Raw genomic sequence first — 25,049 nt, forward strand, 5'->3', positions numbered from 1 at the left:
ACAGTCGGCCCCACTCACAGTGCCTGCCTGGACCCACATTCTCCAGCAGGGAGCTCTGACCTTAACCCTACTGCCTCCTAGGCATCCGGGACTCCGCCACCCCCTCCTTGCCATTCACAGCTGATTTCTGTCCCTTGCCTAAGCCATTGCTGGGGCTTCAAGACCTTAGAGAGTCAGGAAAGGGATTATCTGTCCCAACAACCTTCATTCTTTATTCGGAGAAGAAAAACTGAGGCCCGAGGAAGGAGCAGACTGCCTGAGATCAGAGCCTAAGTCAACAATACAGGCCGAACCGGATCCCAGCCCCCGACACCCAGCACCTGCTCCCACCCCTCGTCAGTTCTTGCACAAGCACACTTGCACTGAGGCTCCTGGTCCGGGGTGGGGCCAGGATGAGGCAAACATGCACCATTCCATCCACCTCTTCTTCCTCCCCTGACTCAGCTACTCTAGCCTCCCTGGAGCTGCAGGTGTTAATTTAGGGGCCCCTGGGCCCTGGCCTCATTAAGTGCGGGCGGCAGAAACATGAGGGCCTGGAGCCTTCTCGTCCTGGTGGCCCTCCTGGCTGTGGGGAGCCGGCTGCCTGCGGCCTCAGCCAGGAGGAAGGGAGGTGAGTGTGGCTAGTTTCCTCTGATCCAAGGACTGGGTGGGGGTTTGGGGAAGGCAGGCCATGCAGTGTGATGTCTGTGCGTGTGTAGCTGGGAGGCCTGCTTCGTGATGCTTCCAGCAGCTCCAGGTCTGGGCTGCCAGCCTGCCCTGTCTGTAGCCGTGGATGTGTTCATGCCAGCTTCTTGGTGCTCGTCTGTACATCCGAGTGTGGATTGTGTGTGCATGTGTGTACGTGTGTATCTTTGTGTCTGCTTGTCTGTATGAACCTGTGTCTGCAGACGTGGGCTTAGGCGTGGCTGCACACATGTGTGTCTGTGTGCCCGTACCTGTGTGTCTCTACAGGAGGAGGGGGGAGCAAACCTGTCCACACCTGCTCTTCCGTTGTTGTCTCCATGGATTATTAGGATCTGTGGGCCTACATGACAGCGAGATGAGCCTTCCTGTCATCTTCTGTTGCTAACAAGGCTGTGCCTGGTCCGCCCCTGTCCATCTGCTTTCTGTCTTTCTCTGGTCCTTCCCATCCCAGAGACCAATCTGTGCAAGGTTCTCCCAAACTGGGTAGGGGGTGTGGCTGTCAGGATCTGTTGGGAGGCAGCTTCACCCCTACCTCTCCTCTCCCAGGCCTCCTCAAAAAGCTGGGGCTGGCCTGTCAATAAGTGGGGGGGCGGGGAGGATGGGGCTGCTGAGAAGCCAGACAGATGACTCCCCTCCTGGGCAAGGCCTCTCTTCCTGCCTTTTTGGGGCTAGAACACTGTGACCCACACACACCCGGCCTACATACACCTGTGCATTCCTGGCTATGCCCTGCGGGAAGGGGACAGTAATGGGGACAGGCTCCCTCCTCCACAGGTGCTGGGAGTAGTTCTGTGCATCCTCTCTGCCCCCTCTCACCTAACCTATGCCTTCCTCAGAGGCTGGTCTTCCACCTCATTCCCTGGGGTGTGAGCTGGTTTGGGCAGGAGAGTGTTCAGGCCTAGGCTGAGGAGGAAAGGATACTGGCAAGTTCAGGGCCAGAGCCCTACTGGGTATGATTCAGGTGCCCTCACTGCATTCCTCCTCACTGAGATGCTCTGAGATTGGTACCATTATTATCCTATTTTGCAGGTGAGAAAACTGAGCCACTTGAAATGCCAGTTCTGACTCTCTTCCTGTCTGTCTATTCCTCAAGGCTCAGCTCCCAGCCCCTCCACCCAGAAGCTCTCCCGGTTGTATGACCAGGTCCCCAACACACCACCCCAGCCCACAGGGAGGTGCCTCTTTGACTCAGGCAACTCCTCTCAGCTCACTCCCTGAGGCCCAAGCACCTTCGGCCAGGGCTACCCTGCTGGATCTCCCAGCCTTCCCAGGGTCCCCCCTACCTCCAGCCTGTGGAGGAGGGGCTCCTCCTCCCAGGTGGCTCCTTCCCAGACTAGCTGCTCTTTCTCCAGCAGGGGGCAGCAATTCAGTTTAAAACAACCCAGTCAAACGGGTGAAGCTGGTTTTGAGTGCTTATTGCATGAGTAAGGTGCCTACTATGTGCATGGCCAGCGTCCAGTCAGGAGCCAGAGAGGGAAGGTAGACACCAGGTAAAGTCATAACACTGTATCCTGCTGCTGCTGTGGGCTCTAGAAACTTCACTCAGATGCTAAAGTGAAGGCCTGGGACCAGCCTCCACCCTCCCCAGGGCTCTGGTGGCCAGAGCAGAGGCCAGAGCAGGAGGTCAGAGGACTCAGAGTCCTAGCCTAGGCCCCTGTGGGTCTGGACATTAACTGTCCTTCCAACCTTTGACTTCTCGCTCTAACTGGAAGAAGATTCAAGCCTTCTGCATGAAATCTGGAAATGGCCCAAAATTCTAACAAGAAAAATGGCTAGATAAACTCCGGAACAGAACATTCTAGAGCTGTCAGAGGACCACCTCAAAGATCAAATTACTATAGATCCCTGACACAAGGCCACTTGCAGCAGGACGAGCACACAGTGCAAGTGTGGCTCATAGTGCACCAGGCTTGTGATGCTGGATTGCCCTTCAAAATCCTTTCTTTCAAAGAGTCGTTGAGCTGCTGGTGTTTTGCATCAAGGACTGTGCATCAGCCTAATGGTGAGAGAAGCAGGTAGGGGGAAGCCTATTCTCATAGCCTCCAGCCAAGGGAGAGAAGCAGAGAAATAGATGCAGAGTCACAAACTCTGAAGGCAAGAGTGCGAGGAGGGGTGGGGGCCAACCTAGTTAGCCTGAGGTCAGAGAGGTAGGGTCTCCCAAGGATGCGGTGTTTCCACTGAGACCTGGTAAATGGGGTGGAGAAGAGAGCACCAGGCGAAGCACACAGCAAAAGCAAGTCCCCACGAAGAGAAGCAGCTGAAAGCAGAGCAGGAGCTCCAAATGGAAAAGATGTTGAGGATAAAAACAGAGAGGTGGGCAGCCCCAGACCAGGCATCTCCTGCTGGCCCAGGTACAGATGTTGAACTTCATTTTTTGCTATCCTTCATGTCATCGGAATCTCAAAGCAGCCCCGGGAGATAGGAGTCCAGCTTCTCATTCCACAGAGAGAAAACTGAGGCTTGCAGTCCAAAAAAAAAAAAAAAAAAAAAAAGACCAGCCATTTGCAATGACATGGATGGACTTTGAAGATGTTACACCGAGGGAAATAAATCAGCCAGACAAAGACAAATACTGTATGATCTCACATTGGATTTTTAAAAAATCAAAACAAAACAAAAAACAAGCTCATAGATACAGAGAACAGATTGCTGGTTGCCAGGGGGCATGGGTGGGAGGTGGGAGAGGTAGGTGAAGGGAGTCAAAGGAACAAACTTCCAATTGTAAGAGACATAAGTCCTGAGGATGTAATGTACAGCATGGCAGCTGTAGGTAGTAATACTATATTGCAGATTTGAAACTTGCTAAGAGAAAAGATCTTAAAGTTCTGGACACAAGAAAAAAATTTGTAACTATGTATAGGGACAGATGTTAACTAGACTTGTGGTGATCATTTCCCAATATATAGAAATACCAAATCATATTGTTGCACACCTGAAGCTAACATAATGTTAGGTCAATTATACCTGAATAAAAAATATAAATGAAAGTAAATAAATAAAAGCAACTCCAGGCCCCCCAGAAAACAAAAACAAAGAAACTGGCCAAAGGACAGGGAAGAAGTAAGGGGTAGAGAATTCAGATCTTGTGATTCCCAGATTGGTGCTTATTACATGAGTTGGAACTGCCTCCAGCTGCAAGATTTGGGGGGTTCTCTTGCAGAGAAATTTGGGGGCTGCCCGCCGGACGATGGGCCCTGCCTCCTTTCGGTGCCTGACCACTGCATGGATGACAGCCAGTGTCCTGCAAGAATGAAGTGCTGCTCCAAAGCTTGCTTCCGCCAGTGTGTCCCTATGATCTCTGGTGAGTATCCCTGTCACCCCTGCTGAGCACCCAAGCCCCGAGCCCCAGGGCTGGGCACAGACAGGGCTCACCAGGCCCCTGTGTTGCAGTAAAGCCGGGCAGCTGCCCCGAGGACCGCCTGCAGTGCCTCAGCCCCGTGCAGCATCTGTGCCACAAGGACGCAGACTGCAGGGGCTCCAGTCGTTGCTGCCTTGGCGCCTGCGGCCGAGACTGTCGCAACCCCATCCAAGGTATGGTTCCTATGCACCTCGGGGCAGGTTCTTTCCTCTCTTAGCCCTGGCATTAGACTCCTTCCAGTTCAATAAACCTAACAGGACATCTACCTTCCCAGGAGTCTGGGGCTGCCCACGTCAGGCCTGGGGAAGAGGATGGGGTAGGAGCGTTGGAGGAACCGTGGAGGAACTGGCGATCCTCCTTTCTCTTGCTGAACTTGCTATGTCACCTGGACCACAGCCCTCCACTGCCCTGAGCTTCAGCTGGCCCTTGTGAAGCAGGGCGGGCCATCCTGCCTTACTGGGCACCAGGGCTGGGTTGATGCGGTAGACGGGGATCAAAGTTTCTCAAGAACCCAGAGCCCTGTGATGGGGGTGTAATCCTTTCCTTCTCTCTCCCCAGGCTAATTCTGGCTTCAGATCTTCAGGAGGGGTTCCTAGCAGGAAGAGATGATGATGGGGGCCTGGGACCCTGCCACCCAGATAGCACTATCTCTACCCGAGGCAGTTTCAACCTTCTGATGAATACTGCTCTGCTGTCACTTCCCTTGCCACCCATGCATCCATCCCTGGTTTCTCCTCCTGGGAGTCAAGGTGCACAGATAGACTCCTATCACCCTGTGCCACAGCCACATCTCTTTGTCTATGTGTTTCTCCACCTAAAATGCCCAATTCAGGTAGGCCCCTCTTTGTGGGGTCCAAACCCCTCCATCAGGCAGCCCAGCCACCTTGAAGGTACGTTCTAGCAGAGTTTTCCAGACGTGATCTGTTCGCATACTCCTTTCCACCATTTTGACCACACCCTCAAAACAGCATCACAGTATCTTGCTTACTGCCTATACTACTGTTTATCTAATGTTTTTCTTTAAATGGAATCACTTTTGTATATAAATAAATCTATTTCAAAAGAAAATCTTGATATCATCAGTATAAATGCATATGCAGGATCACTTGCCATGAATAAAATGTAATGGTAAAAGCGAATGCAACAAAAACAGCGAAGGGCTGTTAAAGGAGATGTGTCAGATTAAACAATATTAAATAATAGTATTAAATTCTACCTGGATGCTGCCACCTGCCAACACTGGGAACCTACCTGAAGGCTGCTCTCTGATTCTGGTAATAAACGAAGATTAGCAAGGGTTAAAGACTTGTTAAAGACACAGATCTCAAAACCGTGGCCTCCTTCCTGGGATAATCAGAAGGACCGAGGAGAGAACTTTCTCAAGAGTCAATGTTGTATAATTTTGCATCCAGGTACACCCTAAGATCATTTCAGATTGCTCCACATGTGGGGAATGTTGCTTGAACAGTTGGGATAGCTTTATTTATGGGAGAGTCTGTCTCCCATTGGGTGATACCTCATTCACCTGGATTTCTCAAGGATCAGTCTGTAGTCAGGGCCCGAGAGGGCGGGGAAGGGGTCAGTGAGGGAATGACAGCCATCCCAAGGGACATTCCTGGACCCAGAGTGCTGGATTCCTGACTGTCCCATTCATCTAGGACTCAGCTTTGGGGAGGGGCAGGATCCAGGCAGATTCCTCCCTGCTTTATATGCTGGGTTTCCTCTCGTGTCCCAGTAGAATCTGGGGCTGGGCAGTCCACCAAGCAGGTTAAGTTGGGAATCCTGGGTCTTCTGTCCTTGTTCCCTTGACCTGGCAGTATGGTCACAGGTGAGTCACCACTCAGGGATTCTGTTTGCCCTGGTGGAAGATGGAAAGAATTCACTGCCATAGTCTTTCTCATGGGGTTCAAGTGGCTGAACTCAAAGCAGCAGGTGCTAATTATAAGGATACATGCTGAGCCCTAAGAGAGGAGGGGCAGGAGAATAATCTGTGAGTCACTGACTCCCTGCTAGTCTCCCATCTATAAACTCAGGTGGTCAACACAGATAATAGGGTACATTGTACTGTTTGCCCAGAGATACCCCTTCCCTCCCCACTGTTACTATGGCTTCCCTGGGGGAGAGCACGCATTCCCTTGCCCAGGGATTTAGGGCTTGGCCCTGGGACTTATGAAATGTGGATGCAAGTGACAGTGTGCCAGTTTCAAGGCAAGGCACCAGCCTTCTTGGAGCTTCTGCAATGAGAAGCATTTGCCCAGAAGCCACTGGTCTTGGGATAAAGGATATCTCGGGCAGGCCTAAAATTGAGCTGCCGATTCTTTAACTTGAAAGAGCAAAATAAATGTTTGTGATAGGAAACCAGTGAGATTGGGGGTGGGGTGGGCATTTGTTATAGATTTATGGCAGTGAGAGCTTGTTGAATTCAGATGATTGCTACTCTTTAGTGAATGCCCGTTCTGTGCCTCACACTCTAAAACATCATTTCACTCATCCATCCTATAACTCTGAGAGAGATGGGCATTCTTATTCCCATTTGACAAGAAGAACTTTTGATATAAGTGACTTGCCCAAGACTCTTGGTTAAGAGGTGAAGAAGCCAGGATTCAGCCATACTGTATTCCACTTTAGCAAATAATAAAATCAACAACAGCTGAAATGAAAGCACTGATCCTGTCCAGCTGTCACTTTAATTACTTTACACATATAATCTCATTACATCCTTACAACCTCACTATGTAGACTTTGTCATTTGCTCCCATTGCACATATGAGGAAAACTAAGGCATGACGAGGTTGATTTAGCCAAGATTGTACAGCTGATAAGTAGTGGAGCTTGGATTCAATGCCAAGCAGTGGCGTGCCAAAGCTGACATCCTTACTGGCTACACTAGTTACACCTCATCTTTGAAAATTCCTTCCAGCTCTCAAGACTGAGTTTGCACACCTGAGACATGGGGATCAGAAAGAGCTACGAAGGTTAAGTGACCAGCCTCAGTTCTATGCAGCTGGAACCCAGAGCATTGCCTTGTGTTTCTTTCCTGAAAGGCATTAGGAGGAAAATTAGGGGACCTCAGGACAAGGATCCCAGGTGAGCGGGTTGGAAGGCTGCTTAGGGCCCCATGGTTGTCCTGAGGCCCTGAGGCCCTGAGGCCCTGAGGCCCTGAGGCCTGAGCTAGGATCCTGGAGCAACAGGAGGTGGCAGGTCATAGACCATGGCTTCTCTGCTACAGGTGGCAGCATCTACACAGTTTCTTCTGGAGTTGCCTGCTCAGCTTATTGGCCAACTGACTACCTGCTCCATCAGGTCTGGGCACCGGGCTTTGCAGTGTCAACTCTGTCCTCAGCCACCAAAGCCCAGCCCATCCAGCTCCATCTCCACTGCCTGTCTCCACCACGCTTCTGGAAAGTCTCCTGGGAGGCTGGACACCTATGTCCAGGAGCCTGAGTCTTCAACCTCCAATCTATTTTTTTTCCCCTCACTCACTCAGTTTGCTGAGCGCTTAGTATAGGCTCTACTTGGTATCATCACAAAGCTTGTGCACTGGAGGACAAGTGAGGACACTGGAGGACAAGATGAAGCCCCAGCTACAGAGTTTCATGATGTGCTTCCAAGGGAGAAAGCCAGGAAACTATGGGAGGCCAGGGGAGACCTAACTCAGCCTGGAAACCAGAGAAGATTTCCTGAAGGAGGTGATATTTGAATATTGAATATTTGATATTGAATTTAAGTAAGAGCCAAGCATGACACTGCTAGTCATCCATTCTCCCCTTCTTCCATACCAACAGCAATGTCCCTACTTGGAAACATCCAGCCACCCCCCAGGGTACTGGGATGCTGGTGCCAGTCTATATCTTGACTTGGGTGACAGTCACATGGATACATACATTTGTAAAAACTTAATTCGTTTGTAATTTAAGATTTACTGTAAGACCATTATGCTCCAATTTTTAAAAGTAAAAATTAATTTTTTAAAAATGTGTTTCCCTTGCAGCTAGGGATGACCATGGGACCCAGGACTGACCAGTCAGAAGTTTGGGGAAGTCTATTGGGGGAGAGGGGGAGGCGGTTTCTCAGGAAGCCCTTGTTGTCCTAATGGATGAGACAGATCAGTCTTTTGCCCATCATCCATTTGCACTTAGTTCTTCTGGAACATGAATACTGCAGCTAGAACAGCTATCTGGTGACCTTGAGGATTATCTTGGGTGGGTTCCCTGGAATCAAATCTTAATTTTTTAAAAAGATTTTATTTATCTATTTGACAGAGAGAGCACAAGTAGGCAGAGTGGCAGGCAGAGGGAGAGGGAGAAGCAGGTTTCCGGCTGAGCAGAGAGCCCAATAAAGGGCTCGATCCCAGAGTTCCAGGATCATGACCTGAACCGGAGGCAGATGCTCAACCCCCTGAGCCATCCGACACCCTGGAAGCAAATCTTTAGATGAAGATTCCCAAGATGGTGATGATTTGGAAATGATCTGGAAAAATGGGTCTGGCAGTGAAGTATACCAGAAAGAGGGGGAGGCCAATAGGGGTGTGACAACAAGCAAAGTCCCACGGTGGGGGGTTCCAGACATAAGAGTAGGTGACTCTTCAGAGTTGTCCCATGGAGCAAGAGAGCTGGAGCATTGATATCTCTGTACCCCCTCAGTCATCAGTTAATGACTCCTGGATGGAGGACATAAATCCCCAGGCACTTCGGGTTCTCCCTGTAAGCAGCCATAGCGAGCTGCCGCAGCCTTCAAGAACCACTTTGATAAACAAATGCACATCGCTGGCAGGAGAGAAAGCATCCCAGGAGTCAGTGCACACAAAAGTGGCAAATGGATCCGCAGGGCCATGGGCAGTGCACAAGCCTCTGCTGCTGCAGGGGTGAGAGCCACACAAGAGCAGCAGAGGAGGAAAAGACAGGGAGCCTGGATCTTCGGCACCATTCCTGGGCAGCTGTGCCCAGACTGCCAGAAAAAGTCACTTCCTCTCCATTCAGGCCACCAGCTCACTGTGTGTTCTTGTAACTAAATTGAATCTTAACTGATATGCTGGGTAAAGAAATGGCAGAAAGAGTTGTTCATGGAGAGGGAACAGCTTGTGCTACTTCTCACCACAGTTCTGAAAGGGAGGCGCTGTTCCCATTTTACAGATGAGGAACATAAGAATCCACAAGGAGGCATCACTTGAATCATGATCCCACAGCAACTTAGTGGTAAAGGCAGGATGCAAACCCAGTGTATGTATTCTCTATTATTGTGTAGCAACTTACTACACATGTAGTGGCTTAAAACAACACACATTTACTATTTCATAGTTCCTGTGGGTCAAGAATCCAGGCACAACTTTGTCAGGTCCTTACTTCAGGGGTTCACAAAGCTGACATAAAGTTCAGCCAGGGCTGAAATAATATGGTCGTTGGCAGAATTTCAGTTCCGTGAGGGTTGTAGGACTGATTTCCTCAGTTTCTAACTCACTGTTGGCCAGAAGTTGCCCTCAGGGCCTTGCCTTGCCAGCATGGCAACTTGCTTCAACAAAACCAGCAGGAAGTCCATCTTATGTTACCTAATCCTGGAAGCAACATCCTCTCACCTTTGCCACAGTCTGCTCATTAGAGGCACATCAGTAAATCCTGCCCATGCTCAAGGGGAAGAGCTTACACAAGGACATGAATACCAGGAGGCAGGCATCACCGGGACACACTCTAGAAACTACCCACCACACCTAGTCTACCTATTAACAAAAATATCTGTACTTTATGCAACATCAAGCTTACTCTTTAGGGTAGGACCTCATGGATTCAGATGGCCATTTCCGGCCAGGGACTGAAGGAGAATTTGGGGCACAGCTCATCCAAGGCACATAAAGGTTATGGATCCCCCCTTTAGCCTAAGAGGTCCATAATGGCCCTTTCCCCATTCCTATAACTCATGAATTAATAAATGAGGTGAGGACTATAGGATACTAGGCCCAAGGCAAGGTCTCAATAAATGCTGGTTGTTATCACTATTAATGATTATTATTTAAATACAATTAGTAATGATTAATGATTAATTACATAAATTAATATTTGTGAAGTAGGAATTCTTTCTTGTATCCAGGTCCTGGTCTCCAGCACATTCTATCCAGTCTGACACACAGTAGGCACTCAATAAATGCTTGTGGATTAAGTAAACTTTTTTTTTTTAAGATTTTATTTTTAAGTAATCTCTATACCCAACATGGAACTCGAACTCACAACCCTGAGATCAAGAGTCAGATGTAATCCAGGCCCCCCTAGATTACATAAAACCCTTGAAAAAACTCTTTGATGCACTTGTCCCTTACCATCCCAACGCACTGGGAAGGCAGAAATCAGGGACCCGTGGCCAGGCGGGGGAGACAGATCTTCTGAGGGGGCAAAATATCTGCTTCAAGCTTCACAGCCCAGGGGGCTCTTGGGAAATGAGGCCATCTCCTCCAGCTCCCTAATGCAGATCTCCACCTGCAGTCCTGGAAGACACGAGTTGCAATCCCAAGTCCACAGCACCAAGCTAAGTGACCTGTGCAGGTGACTAAGCCTCATCTGTCCCCATCAAGTCTGCAGCAGGAATAACTTGGATAAGTCCCCTGAGGTGAAGTACCTGGCACATACTAAGGACGCAATTAAGGAAGGTATTATTACTGCCGTGATTGTTGCTTTGTCAGCAATGCTCTGGCTAAAATCCTTCTCTCACTGGACCCCCTTCCCCTAAACGACCGCTCGTCCACTGGTCCCTGACTGGGGAGGATGTCCTGGCTCTCGGGCCCAGTCTCCAGACACCACCCCCACCCAATTGAGGAGTCAGGAATAGAAATCACAGCCTCCGGCAGCCTGCGGTCTCCCTCCCTCCCTTGGCAGCAGCGATCGATGTGGCCTCCGCTGCGGGGGACAGAGGAAGACAGGGAAGGAGGGGGCGGCGGGGCCTCCAGCAGCAGCGAGGCTCTGCGGGGCAGCAGGGGCAGAGACGAGCCCGCTGGCCAGCGGCTCCGCAGCCTCAGTGCCTTCGGGGACAGGGGACAGAGAGCCTGGCCCGAGCCCTGGAGGGGCCCTGACAGGTAAGGGACCTCTCTCGGGGAGGGGGGGTGGTGGCCCAGGAAGTGGTGGGGGCTGCAGAGTGGGTTCCTGCTCATGCCCCCTTGGTGAGACCACCCCCCACCCACCTGCCCACCCAGGAGGGAGCACTGTGAGGTGACTGAGTTCTAGGGTCAGTCCTGCTGGTTCATCCGTAAAATGGGATTAGAAAACCTCCCTGGCAGGGTTGGTGTAGGCATTAAACAGAGTGAAGTGTATATGGAGCCCTGGGAAGTGACTAGTACTTAGTCGTTGTTCAAAATAAGTGTGTGGAGAGAGCCTTGGATGGAAAAGCCTAGTTTCCAACCTTAACTGTGCTGTGGACTAGCTGGGTAACATTGAGCAAGTCTTTTAATCTTTCTTACTGAGATTCAGATTCTTGTTGGGGAAGGTTTGTGGAATTAATTATCCCAATTAACAGAGCAAGAGGGTGAGTCTCAGAAAGAGAAAGGGATTTGCCCACAGTCATGCAGCTAAGGGGTGATGCAACCGGGTTCGACGTTTCATCTTTTGACACTAAGTGCGGAGGAGAAGGTGGGAGCGGAGCTGCATCCCACCCGTACCCCAGGTGTTTACTGCACATAGAGTATGTACGGGGGGCCAGCGTGCTGCCTTAGTTAATCCTCATAACCTCTTGAGGAAAGCGTGATGCCCTCAGTTTACAGATGGGGAAACTGAAGCTCAGAATGGATCCTCTCAAGGCCACCAGTAAGAGACAGACTCAGAATTTGAACCCAGGTCTGACCAGAAGACAGTGCAAAGGATTGGCATTTATTGAGCACCTTACCGTGTTCTAGGGGCTTTGCACACACACTCATAGTGTGTGCACCTTCCACCCCAAGTGTTATTCTCTCTCTTCTACAGATAAAAAAGCCAAAGCCCAGAGTGGGAGGAGACCAGCCTGAGGACACAGAAGTGACAGAGCTGAGGACACGACCCTTATCCTGACCAGCTTAACTCCAAGCCCAAGGTAAGTGAAGGGCACCTCACTGACTCCCTGCCAGGCACGGGGCCAGCCGCTTGATGTACACCCAATCCCCCATCACCCTGGGAAACAGGCGTTACTGATGGGATGGTGCAGATGGGCTTACCCAGGATCAGGAGGTGAGTCACTAGCCCTCAGCTCCAGCAGAGCTTGGAGACGTGGGCAGGGGAGGGATCTGACATTTTCTGGTATCAACAAGGCCAAGCACTTTCCACAAGCTACTTCAGTTCTTCAGCCTGCCTTGAGGATAGGTGCTGTTGTCTGCATGGTGCATTGCGTAGGAAACGAGGACCCGGAGAAAAGCATCTTCTTCAAGGCCCCAGGTGCATCCAGGGTGTAGACAAGCGCCAGGTTTGGCTGACTCCAGGAGACAGTGAAACAGATGGATAATTTACTGAACCCTTTCTGAGAGCCAGGCCCCATAAATACAATAGTTCTTTTATTCTTTTTAACCACACTCGGAGGTGGCTATTTTTATCTCCACTTGACAGAAGTTCAGGGAGGTGACATGAGTTGCCTCTCTGGTCACAGAAGAAAGTCAATGTCCCATCTGACTCCTCAGATACCTTAAATGGTCTAAGCCAGTGACTCTCAAACTTGACCTTGCAGCAGAGTCACCCTCCACCTTTGCCGAGCTCCGTCCCCAGAGTTTCAGTAGGTCTAGAGCAAGCTGAGAATCGGCATCTTTGACAAATTCCCAGGTGGCACTGATGCTGCCAGTGCAGGGGACACACTTTTTAAGAACTACTAGTTTGTATCGATGCTTTTGACACCCCTGGAGGGTCAGCATCACTACCCCCATTTTGCAGAGGAGGAAACCGAGGTTCAGAGTGCCGGCATGTCCAAGATCCCATTGGAAGCCCCTGGCAGATGAAAATCCAAGGGGCAGCCCGGGTGGCTCGGCGGTTTAGCACCTGCCTTTGGCCCAGGGCGCGATCCTGGAGACCCGGGATCGAATCCCACGTCGGGCTCCCTGCATGGAGCCTGCTTCTCCCTCTGCCTGTGTCTCTGCCTCTCTCTCTGTGCCTCTCATGAATAAATAGATAAAATCCGAAAAAAAAGAAAAAAAGAAAAAAAGAAAATCCAAGTTTGGGAAAGGGTGATATCCTAGCCGAGCACCCCCACCCCCCTCGGGGGGTGTCAGCCTCTCCCGCCAGTCACTTCCGTAATTCCCCCCAATTTGTGCAAATGAAACGGGGGTGCGAAGGCTCTGTGATTTGGCGGGTCGGGGAGCGAGGGGCAGGCCCCGGGCCGCCGCCCCCCCGCGCGCCCTCCGCTGAGCATCCCTGCCCCGTCGGTCCCCAGGCCATGGTGAGCGAGTCCCCGGAGCCCGGCGCGCGTGCGCCCTGGCGGCGGAGCGGCGAGGCGCTGCGCGTGAACGTGGGCGGCGTGCGGCGGCGGCTGAGCGCACGCGCCCTGGCGCGCTTCCCGGGCACGCGGCTGGGCCGCCTGCAGGCGGCGGGGACGGAGGAGCAGGCGCGGCGGCTGTGCGACGACTACGACGCGGCGGCGCGCGAGTTCTACTTCGACCGGCACCCGGGCTTCTTCCTGGGGCTGCTGCACTTCTACCGCACCGGCCGCCTGCACGTGCTCGACGAGCTGTGCGTCTTCGCCTTCGGCCAGGAGGCCGACTACTGGGGCCTGGGCGAGGGCGCGCTGGCCGCCTGCTGCCGCGCGCGCTACCTGGAGCGGCGGGTGGCGCGGCCGCGCGACTGGGACGAGGACAGCGACACGCCGAGCAGCGTGGACCCGTGCCCCGACGAGATCTCCGACGTGCAGCGCGAGCTGGCGCGCTACGGGGCCGCGCGCTGCGGCCGCCTGCGCCGCCGCCTGTGGCTCACCATGGAGAACCCCGGCTACTCGCTGCCCAGCAAGCTCTTCAGCTGCGTCTCCATCGGCGTGGTGCTGGCCTCCATCGCCGCCATGTGCATCCACAGCCTGCCCGAGTACCAGGCCCGCGAGGCGGCGGCCGCCGTGGCCGCGGTGGCCGCGGGCCGCGGCGCGGAGGGCGTGCGCGACGACCCGGTGCTGCGGCACCTCGAGTACTTCTGCATCGCCTGGTTCAGCTTCGAGGTGTCGTCGCGCCTCCTGCTGGCGCCCAGCACCCGCAACTTCTTCTGCCACCCCCTCAACCTCATTGACATCGTGTCGGTGCTGCCCTTCTACCTCACGCTGCTGGCCGGCGTGGCGCTGGGCGACCGGGGCGGCGCGGGCGGCGAGGACCTGGGCGACCTGGGCAAGGTGGTGCAGGTGTTCCGGCTGATGCGCATCTTCCGCGTGCTCAAGCTGGCGCGCCACTCCACGGGGCTGCGCTCGCTGGGCGCCACGCTCAAGGTGAGGCCGCTGGGGCCCGATGGAGGGTGGGGGGGGGGATGGGCACGCGACGGTGACCACGGGGCGGGTGGCCAGGTGAACTTAGAGGCGACCTTCCTTGTGCCAGACGGGGGCTGCACACCAGGTGCACCGGTCACATCCCGTTTGACCTTCCCAACAGCCCTGGGAGGGCTCCTTCTCGGGGGTGACACTTGAAAGCCGAGGCAGAGCTTTGCTTTTCTTTCTTTATTTTTTAATTTTTTTTAATTTTTTTTTTTTAGAGATTTATTTATTTATTTATTTATGATAGAGAGAGAAAGAGAGAGAGAGAGAGGCAGAGACACAGGCAGAGGGAGAAGCAGGCTCCATGCCTGGAGCCTGACGCGGGACTCGATCCCGGGACTCCAGGATCGCGCCCTGGGCCAAAGGCAGGCGCCAAACCGCTGAGCCACCCAGGGATCCCCGCTTTTCTTTCTTTAAAAACAAAAACAAAAACAAAAAACCAAGAACCTAAGACAAAGGTTACTTTTGGTCTATGCGGGATGCTAACTGGCTTCTTTGCTGAGCCTTACTTCTGGCATTATGGGCAGGCTGGGGCGGGGGGCGGGCACAGATATTGTCGGTCACCCTTCACGGGCCAAGGCCAGCCGCAGCCCCAGAACTAACACTTACTGAGGGCTAATTCTGTGCCAGTTTTACATCCATTATTGATTTCATTCTCAGGACAACTTCCTCAGGAAGATGTGGTTATTTATTCCCTTCCCGTAGATGAAGCACCCGCGGTCAGAAAGTTGGCTTTGTAAAGCCTGGTTGCAATTTCCAGAGCACCCTTCTGGTGCCAGGCCCTGCACTCGGGGGTGAATCACTGCTCCGGCAAGTTTACCCTTGAAGGGGTGAACTTGGCCTGGTGTGGGGACGGAGGGAACGTGAACAGCTTGGATGAAGGCCTGGAGAGAGGACAGGATGAACACTGGGAGGGGACTTGGCAGGAGGGGTGCCAGTTGATGAAGTTGAAGACGCGAGTGGGACGGGGTCCTGAAGGGCCATCATGCACTCTTGGCCCAGGATTTTGAATTTTATCCCAAGGTAATAGGGGATAGAGCCTGTGAGGGGTTCAAGCTGGGGCAAGGATTATTGTCACTACTTTGCAGATTGTACTGCAAAACAAGGCTCCGGGAGGTGACAGGACTTGTCGGAGGTTCCATAGTAAGTTGCAGAGCCCAGAGAAGAACCCAGCTGTGCCTGACCCCAGCACCTCCTGCCCTTTCTCCTAAAGCTCCACGCAGCCCTCCTAAGGATCCCTAGGAGACCCTTGCCACCCATAGCTTTGTAAAGCCTTTTTATGCCCTCACAGCAGGGCAGCCAGGATGCCGGGTGCAAGCAGGGTGATGTGAGCAGAATCCTGGGCCAGTGGGCAGGTACGAGGAATTCACATCCCTGAACTCAGGATCTCTCCAGCAAAGATCCTCCACCCACGCAGGGAACTAGGGCCTGATGCCACCAGATTTTTCTGCAGGGAGGAGAAGAGTGTTGACTGAGGTTGCCAGTGTCCAAGACACAGGTGAAGACTCCTGGCTGCTCAAAGGGAGGCCCCCGAGCAGCAGCAGCTTTCTCATTACCCGGAGGCTTGCTAGAAATTCAGAATTTCTGGCCCTATCCCAGACCCATTCAGTTGAGTTCTGCCTTTTAAACACGATCCCAACATGATTCCTCCACATATTACAGTTTGGGACTAGGAAACTACAGTTCCAGACTTGGGGTCTTGGCCTCAGCACTGCTGACATCTAGGGAGAGATAATACTTTGTTGTTATGTATGTGGGTGGAGGGTGGCTCTCCTGTGCATTATAGGATATTTAGCAGCATCTCTGGTCTCTATCCAGTAGATGCCAGTAGCACACCTGTCCCAGTTGTGACAACCAAAATGTTTAAAGACATTGCCATATGTTGGAGCACCTGGGTGGCTCAGTCAGTTAAACCTCGGCCTTTAGCTCAGGTCATGATCCCAGGGTCCTAGGATTGATCCTCCACACTTACATGAGCACATGCTCTCTCTCAAATAAATAAGTAAAATATTAAAAAAAAAAAAAAAAAAAAAAAAACAGGGACACCTGTGTGGCTTAGTGGTTGACCATTTGTCTTTGGCTCAGGTCGTGATCCCCGGGGTCCTGGGACGGAGTCCCTCATCGGGCTCCCTACAGGGAGCCTGCTTCTCCCTTTGCCTATGTCTCTGCCTCTCTGTCTCTCACGAATAAATAAATAAATAAAATCTTAAAAAAAAAAAAACCAAAAACATTGCCAAACATCCTCTGGAGGGCAGATTGCCCTATTTGAGCACCACTGCTTGGTCTCAGGGGCAGAGCAGATACTTATACCCATGGGCAAGTGCGTCCAGTGGCTGGTCTGGGGAACATATATCCTGGGAGCTTTCCTGAGAGGCAGAATGTATTTTTGAACTTGTCAGAAATGAGATAGACAAAAGTACATTAAATGAACCCTTTACATTGTGGAATGCAAACTATGGTTGTCCCTTGTGTAAAAATCACAAGCTTGTTACTAACTGGCTGGTGCTGCTAGGTATTAGAAGAAACCACTGTGGCTTAGCAGGGATTTTGGACAATGGAAGGTAGGCCTGTGTGAGCTCCCAGGGAGTTGGCTGCCTCTTGTGGTTGAAAGATCTTAGTTTGGAGTCAAGGGACCCGGGTCTCGATGCCAGCTCTACTTTGCTCTGTGACTTTGGACCTGCCCTTTCCACTCTCTGGGCCTCAGTTTCCACATATGCTTGATTTCAGGTCTTTGAGCCCACCCAGCTCTGACTTGGCTTCCTACGTTCTCTTCCAGCACAGCTACCGTGAGGTGGGCATCTTACTGCTGTATCTGGCGGTGGGGGTGTCCGTGTTTTCCGGCGTGGCCTACACAGCTGAGAAGGAGGAGGACGTGGGCTTTGACACCATCCCCGCCTGCTGGTGGTGGGGCACGGTGAGCATGACCACCGTGGGCTATGGGGATGTGGTGCCTGTGACCGTGACTGGCAAGCTGGCAGCCTCAGGCTGCATCCTTGGGGGCATCCTGGTGGTGGCGCTCCCCATCACCATCATCTTCAACAAGTTTTCTCACTTCTACCGCCGCCAGAAGGCTCTGGAGGCCGCCGTGCGCAACAGTGACCCCCGGGAGTTTGAGGACTTGCTGAGCAGTGTCGATGGGGTGTCAGAGGTGTCTCTGGAGACGTCCCGTGAGACCTCCCAGGAGGGAAGGTCTATAGACCTGGAGGCCCAAGCCCCCAGTGGGCCTCCAGACTCTCAGGTTTATTAAAGTCAAGGTCTGGTGTCCCCCTTCCCACACCCCCTACGGTCAGCTGAAACAGCAGAGATCCCTCCCTGCTTACGGCGTTCATGGTGGTGAAACTGCTCAGGATCATCCACCCAGGCCTGAGGAATGAGATTGAGGGGCTACGTCTGTTCCTCCAAAAGGTCCAGGTCAGGGTAGTGTTGCCCAGATTCCGTGAACAACCCAGTGGACTTCATAAATGGACCTCCAGGCTACCCAAGAAGCAGGCATGCGCCAAAGAGAAAGTCAGAAGGATGCTAACCGTTCCTGAGCACCTCCAGCCCTTCACATTTGGCCCTGAGTCAGAGGAGGAGAAAACTGAGGCTCGGAGTGGGGCCAGGCCTTGCCCAAATGTCACCCAACTGGAGGGGGTAGAGCCCAATTTGGAATCCAAGCTCATTGGTCTGCCAAGACCAGTGTTCCTTGCATGCTGTCTCTCTTCTGCCCTCACAAAGTTTGCATGTGGCTTGAGGGGGTTCTCTGGATCTCCCGAGTTCATCCATAGGGTTCAAACTCTCTATCAGAGTTAGGGAAAGGACCAGTCAGGGGATTCCGATGTAGGAGTCCTGTACCTTAGCAGTGGTTCTTTTCCAGGAGTTTCCAACAAGAGTCAGCTCTCAAAGATGAGGTCTGGGAGGAAGGAGAGGAGCTGCCTCCTTAGCTGGTGTGTAAGATTTGCTAAGCAGTAGTCCTGCAGCTTCCTTGAGCTGCAGACTTTGAAGGGGCCCTGGTCTGTGGCCTGAGGTCTAGACCCAGCTATCCTAGGACATGACGTGTGAAGTGGGCATGCCCTTGGCCCTGTCTCCAGATCTCGGCCCATCTGTCAGATGGTTACAGTCTGCACCCCAGACAGAGATGGAAGCCAGATGTGTAGCAGAGAATTACTGATTTAAAGCCAGCCCAGTTCTGAAATGTTGGTAGCAAGGAGTTGCTATGCATGGACACTCGTGACCCCTGGGTTCCCCCAGTCTGACTTCGGCAATTCTCTTCCCACCATGCAGACCTCGAGCCCTACCTTGAGTTACTATCCAGGCAGATGCTGGGGACCTCTGCCCCCTTCCACCAACTCCAGCCACCTCATCCTTGCTGGGGGCACATCTCTCACACTCACCTGCTCAATCCTCTACTTGGTGAGAAATTTGGGAGGGAAGGATTCCCTTAGCCCTATTCACACACTGTTCCTAGAACACCTGTTACTGTACTGTCCTTGCCTGGCTATGGCTCTGTCTGTCCCACCAGGCTGAGCTTCAACATGGAAGACATCATCTGGTTGAACCGAGGCTTGGGAGGAGAAGGTATTTAGTGATACCTACTAATGGATCCACCAATTCGTCCAGCATACTGCGTGCCGAGTGCTGGGCAGGCAGAGGAAATGACCAGCAGAGAGGTCTTGCCCTTGAGAGGCTGTAGACAAGAGTGAGCAGAAGATTCTCCTGGTTCTCCCCCGCCATTCTTCTTACATTATGAGGCTTTTACAGTGATTTCCTTGTAGGTTCTTCACTCATTCGTTCAACAACTATCTTTTGGAAGACTCACAAGCTGGGGCTTCATGTGTGGCCTGTAGACATGTTTCGTTTAGCTTCATTTTCATTTCTCTCTTCTCTTTGTGTATATATAAGTGTGTATTTTTTTAAAGTTATCTCTACACCCAACATGGGCTCAGACTCACAAACCGTGAGATCAGGAGTCACATGATCTACTGACTGAGCCAGCCAGGTACCCCTTAGTATGTATTTTTTTAATTTGAATGCTTTTGTGTGAGGTACATACTGTCACTGCCCTATAATGTGCCCCCGACACACACACAGAGACACACACAGAACACTACTGTGGTAGTTCTACCACTTCTCAGATTTACTTGACACACCTGGGCTCTGAGTCATTGACTGCTGGGTTCACGAGGCATAATGGGGAACAAAATATATGTCTCTGTATTCGTGAAGCTTACAGACTAGTGAGGGAGATGGATTTTAATCCAATGGCCACAGAAACATGTAACAGCTCGGCTAAGTACAGGGAACTAGAAGCACTTAATGTAGCAGGGACCATTAAGGGGGTCAGAGGAGGCTTTCTTGAGGGTGACATTTTAACCTATGGTCACACAGATGCACAGTTAATTAGGCAGTGGTTCCAGGAAGTGTTTCCAAGCAGGGGGCACAGCATGGGTGCATGCATTGTGTAGACCCCCACGTGTGGATGGAATCCGAGTCTCAGGATGGAGCAGAGGCAGAGCTGAGCTGGGAGTGCTGCTTGTGACTCCCCAAGTACACACTGGCCCTCTCGCATGCTCCCCTTGTAACGTCTAGGCCCAGCTCTGCCTAGGCCAGGGCACAGAGAGGGGAGGGCTGCACGCACCACCCTTGCCGAACTGCTGAACATCCCAAGGTGCCAGATAGCTTCCAGACTTTCTGACCCCACAGACAAGGCCCCCAAAGCTAGTGCAGGGAAAGCTCAGGGGGAAAATCGTCTGGCCTGCATCCCATCACCAGGTTATGTGTTGTCCTGGCAGAAAAGCGACAACTCGCTCCCACTCCCATGTGTCAAAACCATTATGCAAATAAAGAGGTTGGGTCCAGGGACCTGCTTCTGCCTGTACTGGAGCTGGCTGCCTGGCGTGCTTTCAGGGTGAATGGAGGGGGGGAGGGGGCGGGGTGTGTGACTCAGAATCCAGATTCTCTGGTTCCAGTCTTGGGTTTGGCACAGGTTGCCAGTGACAGGAATCCAGCTGGAACTAACTTGGTCAAAAATAATAATTCATTACAGGTAACTGCAATGATGAACAAGTTACCATTAAGGTTATTTGCTTACAAGCAATAGAAACTATCTGAGACCCCTGGGTGCACAGCAGGCTGAGCGTCCAACCATGGTTTTGGCTCAGGATCATGAGATCAAGCTCCGTGCTGGGCTCCAGCTCAGCGAGGAGTCTCCTGAGGTTTCTCTCTCCCTCTCCCTCTGCCCTTCCCTGCACTTTCCCTCTCATTCTTTTTCTCTAAAGTGAGTAAATCTTTTTTAAATATTAAGAAAACCTATCTTACAAAAAAAATTTTATTGGAAGGTGTATTTCCTGTGGCTGCCATAACGAAGTGCTATTTAACCTGATGGCTTAAAACAATAGAAATTTCTTCTCTGATGAGTTCTGGAGGCCAGAAATCCAAAGTCAAGGTGTCAGCAGGGCCACACTCCCTCCAGAGGCTCCAGAGGTGAATCTTCTTGCCTCTTCTAGCTTCTGGTGGCTGCTGGTGTTCTTGGCTTATGGCCACATCCCTCCATTCTCTGCCTGTTATGATGTCACTTTGTCCTCTATATGTGCCAATTGCCCAGTGCTACTCTCTCATAAAGACTTGTGTGATGTCACTAGGGCTCACCCAGCTAATCCGTGCTTTCTCATCTCAAGACTCTTAAGCTAATCACATGTGCAAAAAGGTCATTTTAATGAATAAGGTAGCATTTACAGAGATTAGGATGTGGATGTATCTGTGGGGCCACCATTCAGCCCACTACAGAAGGGTATCAGCGAAGTTCATCCAGTCAAAGGAAAAGCTAACTGAGCAGGCCTCAGGATATGCAGGGATGAGGGGAGCTCTAGGGCCATCAGTCGTGGGAATCATGAATCTTCCGTTGAGGACACTCCCAGCCAAATGCTCCCCTCCAACTCCCCTCAGCTCCAGTCCCAGCTGAGAGGTTGATTTGCCCAGCTTGCGTCACATGCCTCTCCCTTGGTAGAGATGGAGGGCAGGGCACCTGGATTAACATCTGCAACACACTACATGGGATGGAAGAAAGGTAGTTACCCAAAGGAAAGGCCATGTGACATCACCAAAATAAAGGAGGACTTTTTTTGGCAAACTAGCAGGTGTCACTGCATTCTGACCCTTGGCCGCCCAGCACACAATATGCTCACTCTTTCTTCCCAGATACACAGTTTAAGAAAAAAAACGTTTCTAACATAAGGAACCTATCATATATATAACCTAAAGCACACTTTGTGCTCTCCAGGCCCTATTAATATGATTTAATCAGTGTAGTGGATCAATTTGGTATCTTGGGGATTAGGACAATCAAAGTCTTTCTGGTGCAGAGCTGGCGAACTAAGGTATCTCTGGGTTGAATAGTAAAGAAAAACCGTTATCCCTTCCAACTAATAGCAAAATGCTTCCAGTGATTTGTTTCTTGGAATAGAAAAGGAATCCAATAGATGCATATGAGCTCCAGGAATTATACCGAGGAAAGTGTATCTAACCAAGCGACTGAAATTGAATTGCCACTTGATTAAAATAGTCCACTGCCATTTTCCAAGACACATCTACCTTTGCACCAGCCAAACGGGAAGTAATGGTGTTCTGATGGGAGTCATCACCGTCCAGGGTCTTTGGCGGAGGGTTGTCTCTGCAGTCTCCCCAAAGGTGCGGTACTGCTTTGAGTGTTCTGTTTCGAAACAGTTGTTCACTTGGATTCTATTGGCCTTTTATTTTATTTTTTTAAAGATTTTATTTATTTATTCATAACACAGAGAGAGAGAGAGAGAGAGAGGCAGAGAGACACAGGCAGAGGGAGAAGCAGGCTCCATGCAGGGAGCCTGACGTGGGACTCGGACTCGATGCTGGGTCTCCAGGATCACACCCCATGCTGCAGGTGGCACAAAACCGCTGCACCACCGGGGCTGCCCTCTATTGGCCTTTTATATTACAAGGGCCTCCCTGGGCCAGGGAGCCAATGTGGGGATCTTTTCCAACTATCACTCAGATATTGGAGATCTAGCCCTCCAGTCACATAGACAAAGTTCAAAATATTATTTTTCACATGGTTGATGGACCTATGGTCTCAAGACCCAAGAAGTTGGTATTAGCTCAGAGTTCTTATCCAAATCGTCCCTGAATGGTTTGGGTGTTTCCCTTTCTTCAGCACCCAGTTACCCCAGTAAATGGCAACAGGCCCTTTTGGAGAAGACAAGAGAAATGTTCACATTACACTGGTGTGAGAGTATAGCAGAGACCTTCCCTAAGAGCAAGTAGTGTATCCTTCATCTGGTAAATGAACTCAAGGCTAGGTGTTAGGTGATGATCAGTTTTTGTTTTGCTTTGCTTTGTTTTGTTTATTATGTTTTATTGGTTATACAAATTAAGTAATATTGGTGGTCAGCTTTACCTTCTCAGGGCCCTCCAGCAGAGATCCTGCCTCATCCAGAACCTGCTGAATATTTTGGTGACCACTTTCACTTAATTTCTGAGGCACTTAAAGGCCAACACCTGGTCCCCCACACCTCTGCATTCTTCCTTCCCTTAGAGATCAGGGAACTCTTCACCAAGCACTCCTGATGTAGACTTTCCTCACAGCAAAGGTGAAGTGTTCTGGGTTCAACAAGGGCCATAGAGGTATTTATGGGAAGGAGGCGCCTAATAAATCCAATCCAGCATTCCTGTCTTTGGAAATCTTGGAGTCCCTTCCTCTATATGATGCCAAGGGATTTGGGGCCTTTTTCATTTCATGTGGGCCAGCATTTGGTCCAAGTTTGCTTTAGCCAACCCATCGATGGTCAGAACCCAGCCAGCTCCTGGAGCTAGCACAGAGAATGCAGAATCCTGATCCACACATCCATATTGAGATCAATCTCGCCCAACATTACGTTTCCCTTTCCTTCATCAAGCACCACAAAACTTCATTCCCACAAATATTCCCTAGATTTCTGCTGGTACCAATGAATAGTTTTTGTAGTTCTGTAACGGTCCAAGATTCTTTCCTACTCAGTCTGTTTTTCACCCTCCAAGCCAAAACTCATCCCCACCATCCAGCTATGCAGCCCTGAGTGGTGGCTAGAGCAAGCAGGAACTTGGAAGCTTCCTCTATAAGGAAGGTGGAGACTGCTTCTAGCCAGTGTTTGAGACCGCCGTGGGTTCCTCCCACATCTTCTTGTATGGCCGGTCCAGGGGTCAGAAGCCACACATAAAAGTGTAGCAGGGCGGTCAAGTCAGCCACCTGCATCATCAGTTGCCAACTTTGGTGTTTGGAGATCTCAGCCCTCCAGTAAGTCATGAGGTTCTTTCACTGTGGTCATAGAATTGCTCTACATTTCATTCTCTCCCTGCCCCTAACACACACACACACACACACCTATTTGAGCTTGCTTTGTTGACTTTTCCCTATATCTACCTCTATCCCACAGCCTGGGCATTCCTCATCTCCTTAAAATTGAACTGTGACAGGAGCTACCCATTCTTGGTGGTCAAATGATACCACGCAATACAGGAAACAGCCCTCTGCCGCTGTATCCCATGGACTGCTCTCCAGGGCTGGGCACGAGCAGCAACCTTACTGTTTCACCCCAGGAAAGGCCACTTTTAATACCCCCCACTTCCTGGAGGATTTGGAGCAGAACTCCGTTCTACTTCCAATTTCTCTTTGAGTTAGAAGTCTTTGGTTGCAATCAAGAAAATCCAACTCCAAAAATCTTAAGCAAAAAATGGCTGCATTGGATGGACACCAGATTGGATCAAAGTCAAATTAAACAAGCAGGCTTTGAGAAAGACAGGAATGAGGGCAATATGGAGATTGAGGTACTTAGAGCCCATGAATCATCCTGTTAGGGGTCCTGCAATTAAAACGCCCAAGTGACAACACTCTAGCTAAAAACTCCTGGGGAATGGGTGACGGGCACTGAGGCGGACACTTGACGGGATGAGCACTGGGTGTTTTTCTGTATGTTGGTAAATTGAACACCAATAAAAATTAATTTAAAAAAACCACAAAACTCTATGATAGCATCGTCCAATGATGCGGTCATCTTTCCTGTATAAAAAAAAAAAAAGAAAAAAAAAAAGAACTGAGTCTAACTGTATGAGTTTGGTCACATGCCCACCCCATGGCTGGAGGATGATGGAGGAAGACCATCCTACAGATGGTCTCCCCAGAACACAGATGGTGGAGGTGTAGTTTCCTGAAGAAAAAGTGGGGTGCTTTAGTTAAAATGAGGGAAAGGGATCCTGGATGGGCAGAACCAACAAATATCTATTATAATGCCACTCAGTGGGAATGGTAGCTAGGGGGCTTGGCTTCAGTAACAACAGACACCAGGAATGAGAGAGACAGACTCTGGATCGCATGGCAGACATCTCCTAGCTCCGTATCTTGTGCCTCTGCCAGAGACCTTCCCAATTCCAAGTTGAAAAATGCATCAGAGGAGCTGACTGGCCTGTCCTGGATCACTCCACTGTGGCAGACGGTTGGGTCTGTGAGAACATGGTAGCCACCATGTGAACTCCCAGCTGGTGTGGGAATCGAGTAATTTCTAGAAGAGTTAGGGAGTACTGGGCAGAT

At 51.1% G+C, this 25,049-nt stretch overlaps 2 protein-coding genes across 2 annotated transcripts; both read left to right on the forward strand.

Annotated features, from left to right (window-relative positions):
• Positions 1-5,110, forward strand: WFDC5 (WAP four-disulfide core domain 5). Its single transcript, XM_025998333.2, has 4 exons — positions 1-610; positions 3,845-3,985; positions 4,075-4,215; positions 4,601-5,110. Exons 1-4 carry the CDS (start codon positions 526-528, stop codon positions 4,603-4,605), a joined length of 372 nt encoding a protein of 123 aa, XP_025854118.1. The 5' UTR covers positions 1-525; the 3' UTR covers positions 4,606-5,110.
• Positions 5,111-10,968: 5,858 nt separating this feature from the next.
• Positions 10,969-20,333, forward strand: KCNS1 (potassium voltage-gated channel modifier subfamily S member 1). Its single transcript, XM_025998381.2, has 4 exons — positions 10,969-11,099; positions 11,980-12,085; positions 13,406-14,434; positions 17,253-20,333. The coding sequence occupies exons 3-4, from the start codon at positions 13,409-13,411 to the stop codon at positions 17,721-17,723; spliced, it is 1,497 nt and encodes a 498-aa protein (XP_025854166.2). The 5' UTR covers positions 10,969-11,099; positions 11,980-12,085; positions 13,406-13,408; the 3' UTR covers positions 17,724-20,333.
• The last annotated feature ends 4,716 nt before the right edge of the window (positions 20,334-25,049 follow it).

This window comes from Vulpes vulpes, chromosome 14 (assembly GCF_048418805.1).
Source record: "Vulpes vulpes isolate BD-2025 chromosome 14, VulVul3, whole genome shotgun sequence".
NCBI classification, from domain to species: Eukaryota; Metazoa; Chordata; class Mammalia; order Carnivora; family Canidae; genus Vulpes; species Vulpes vulpes.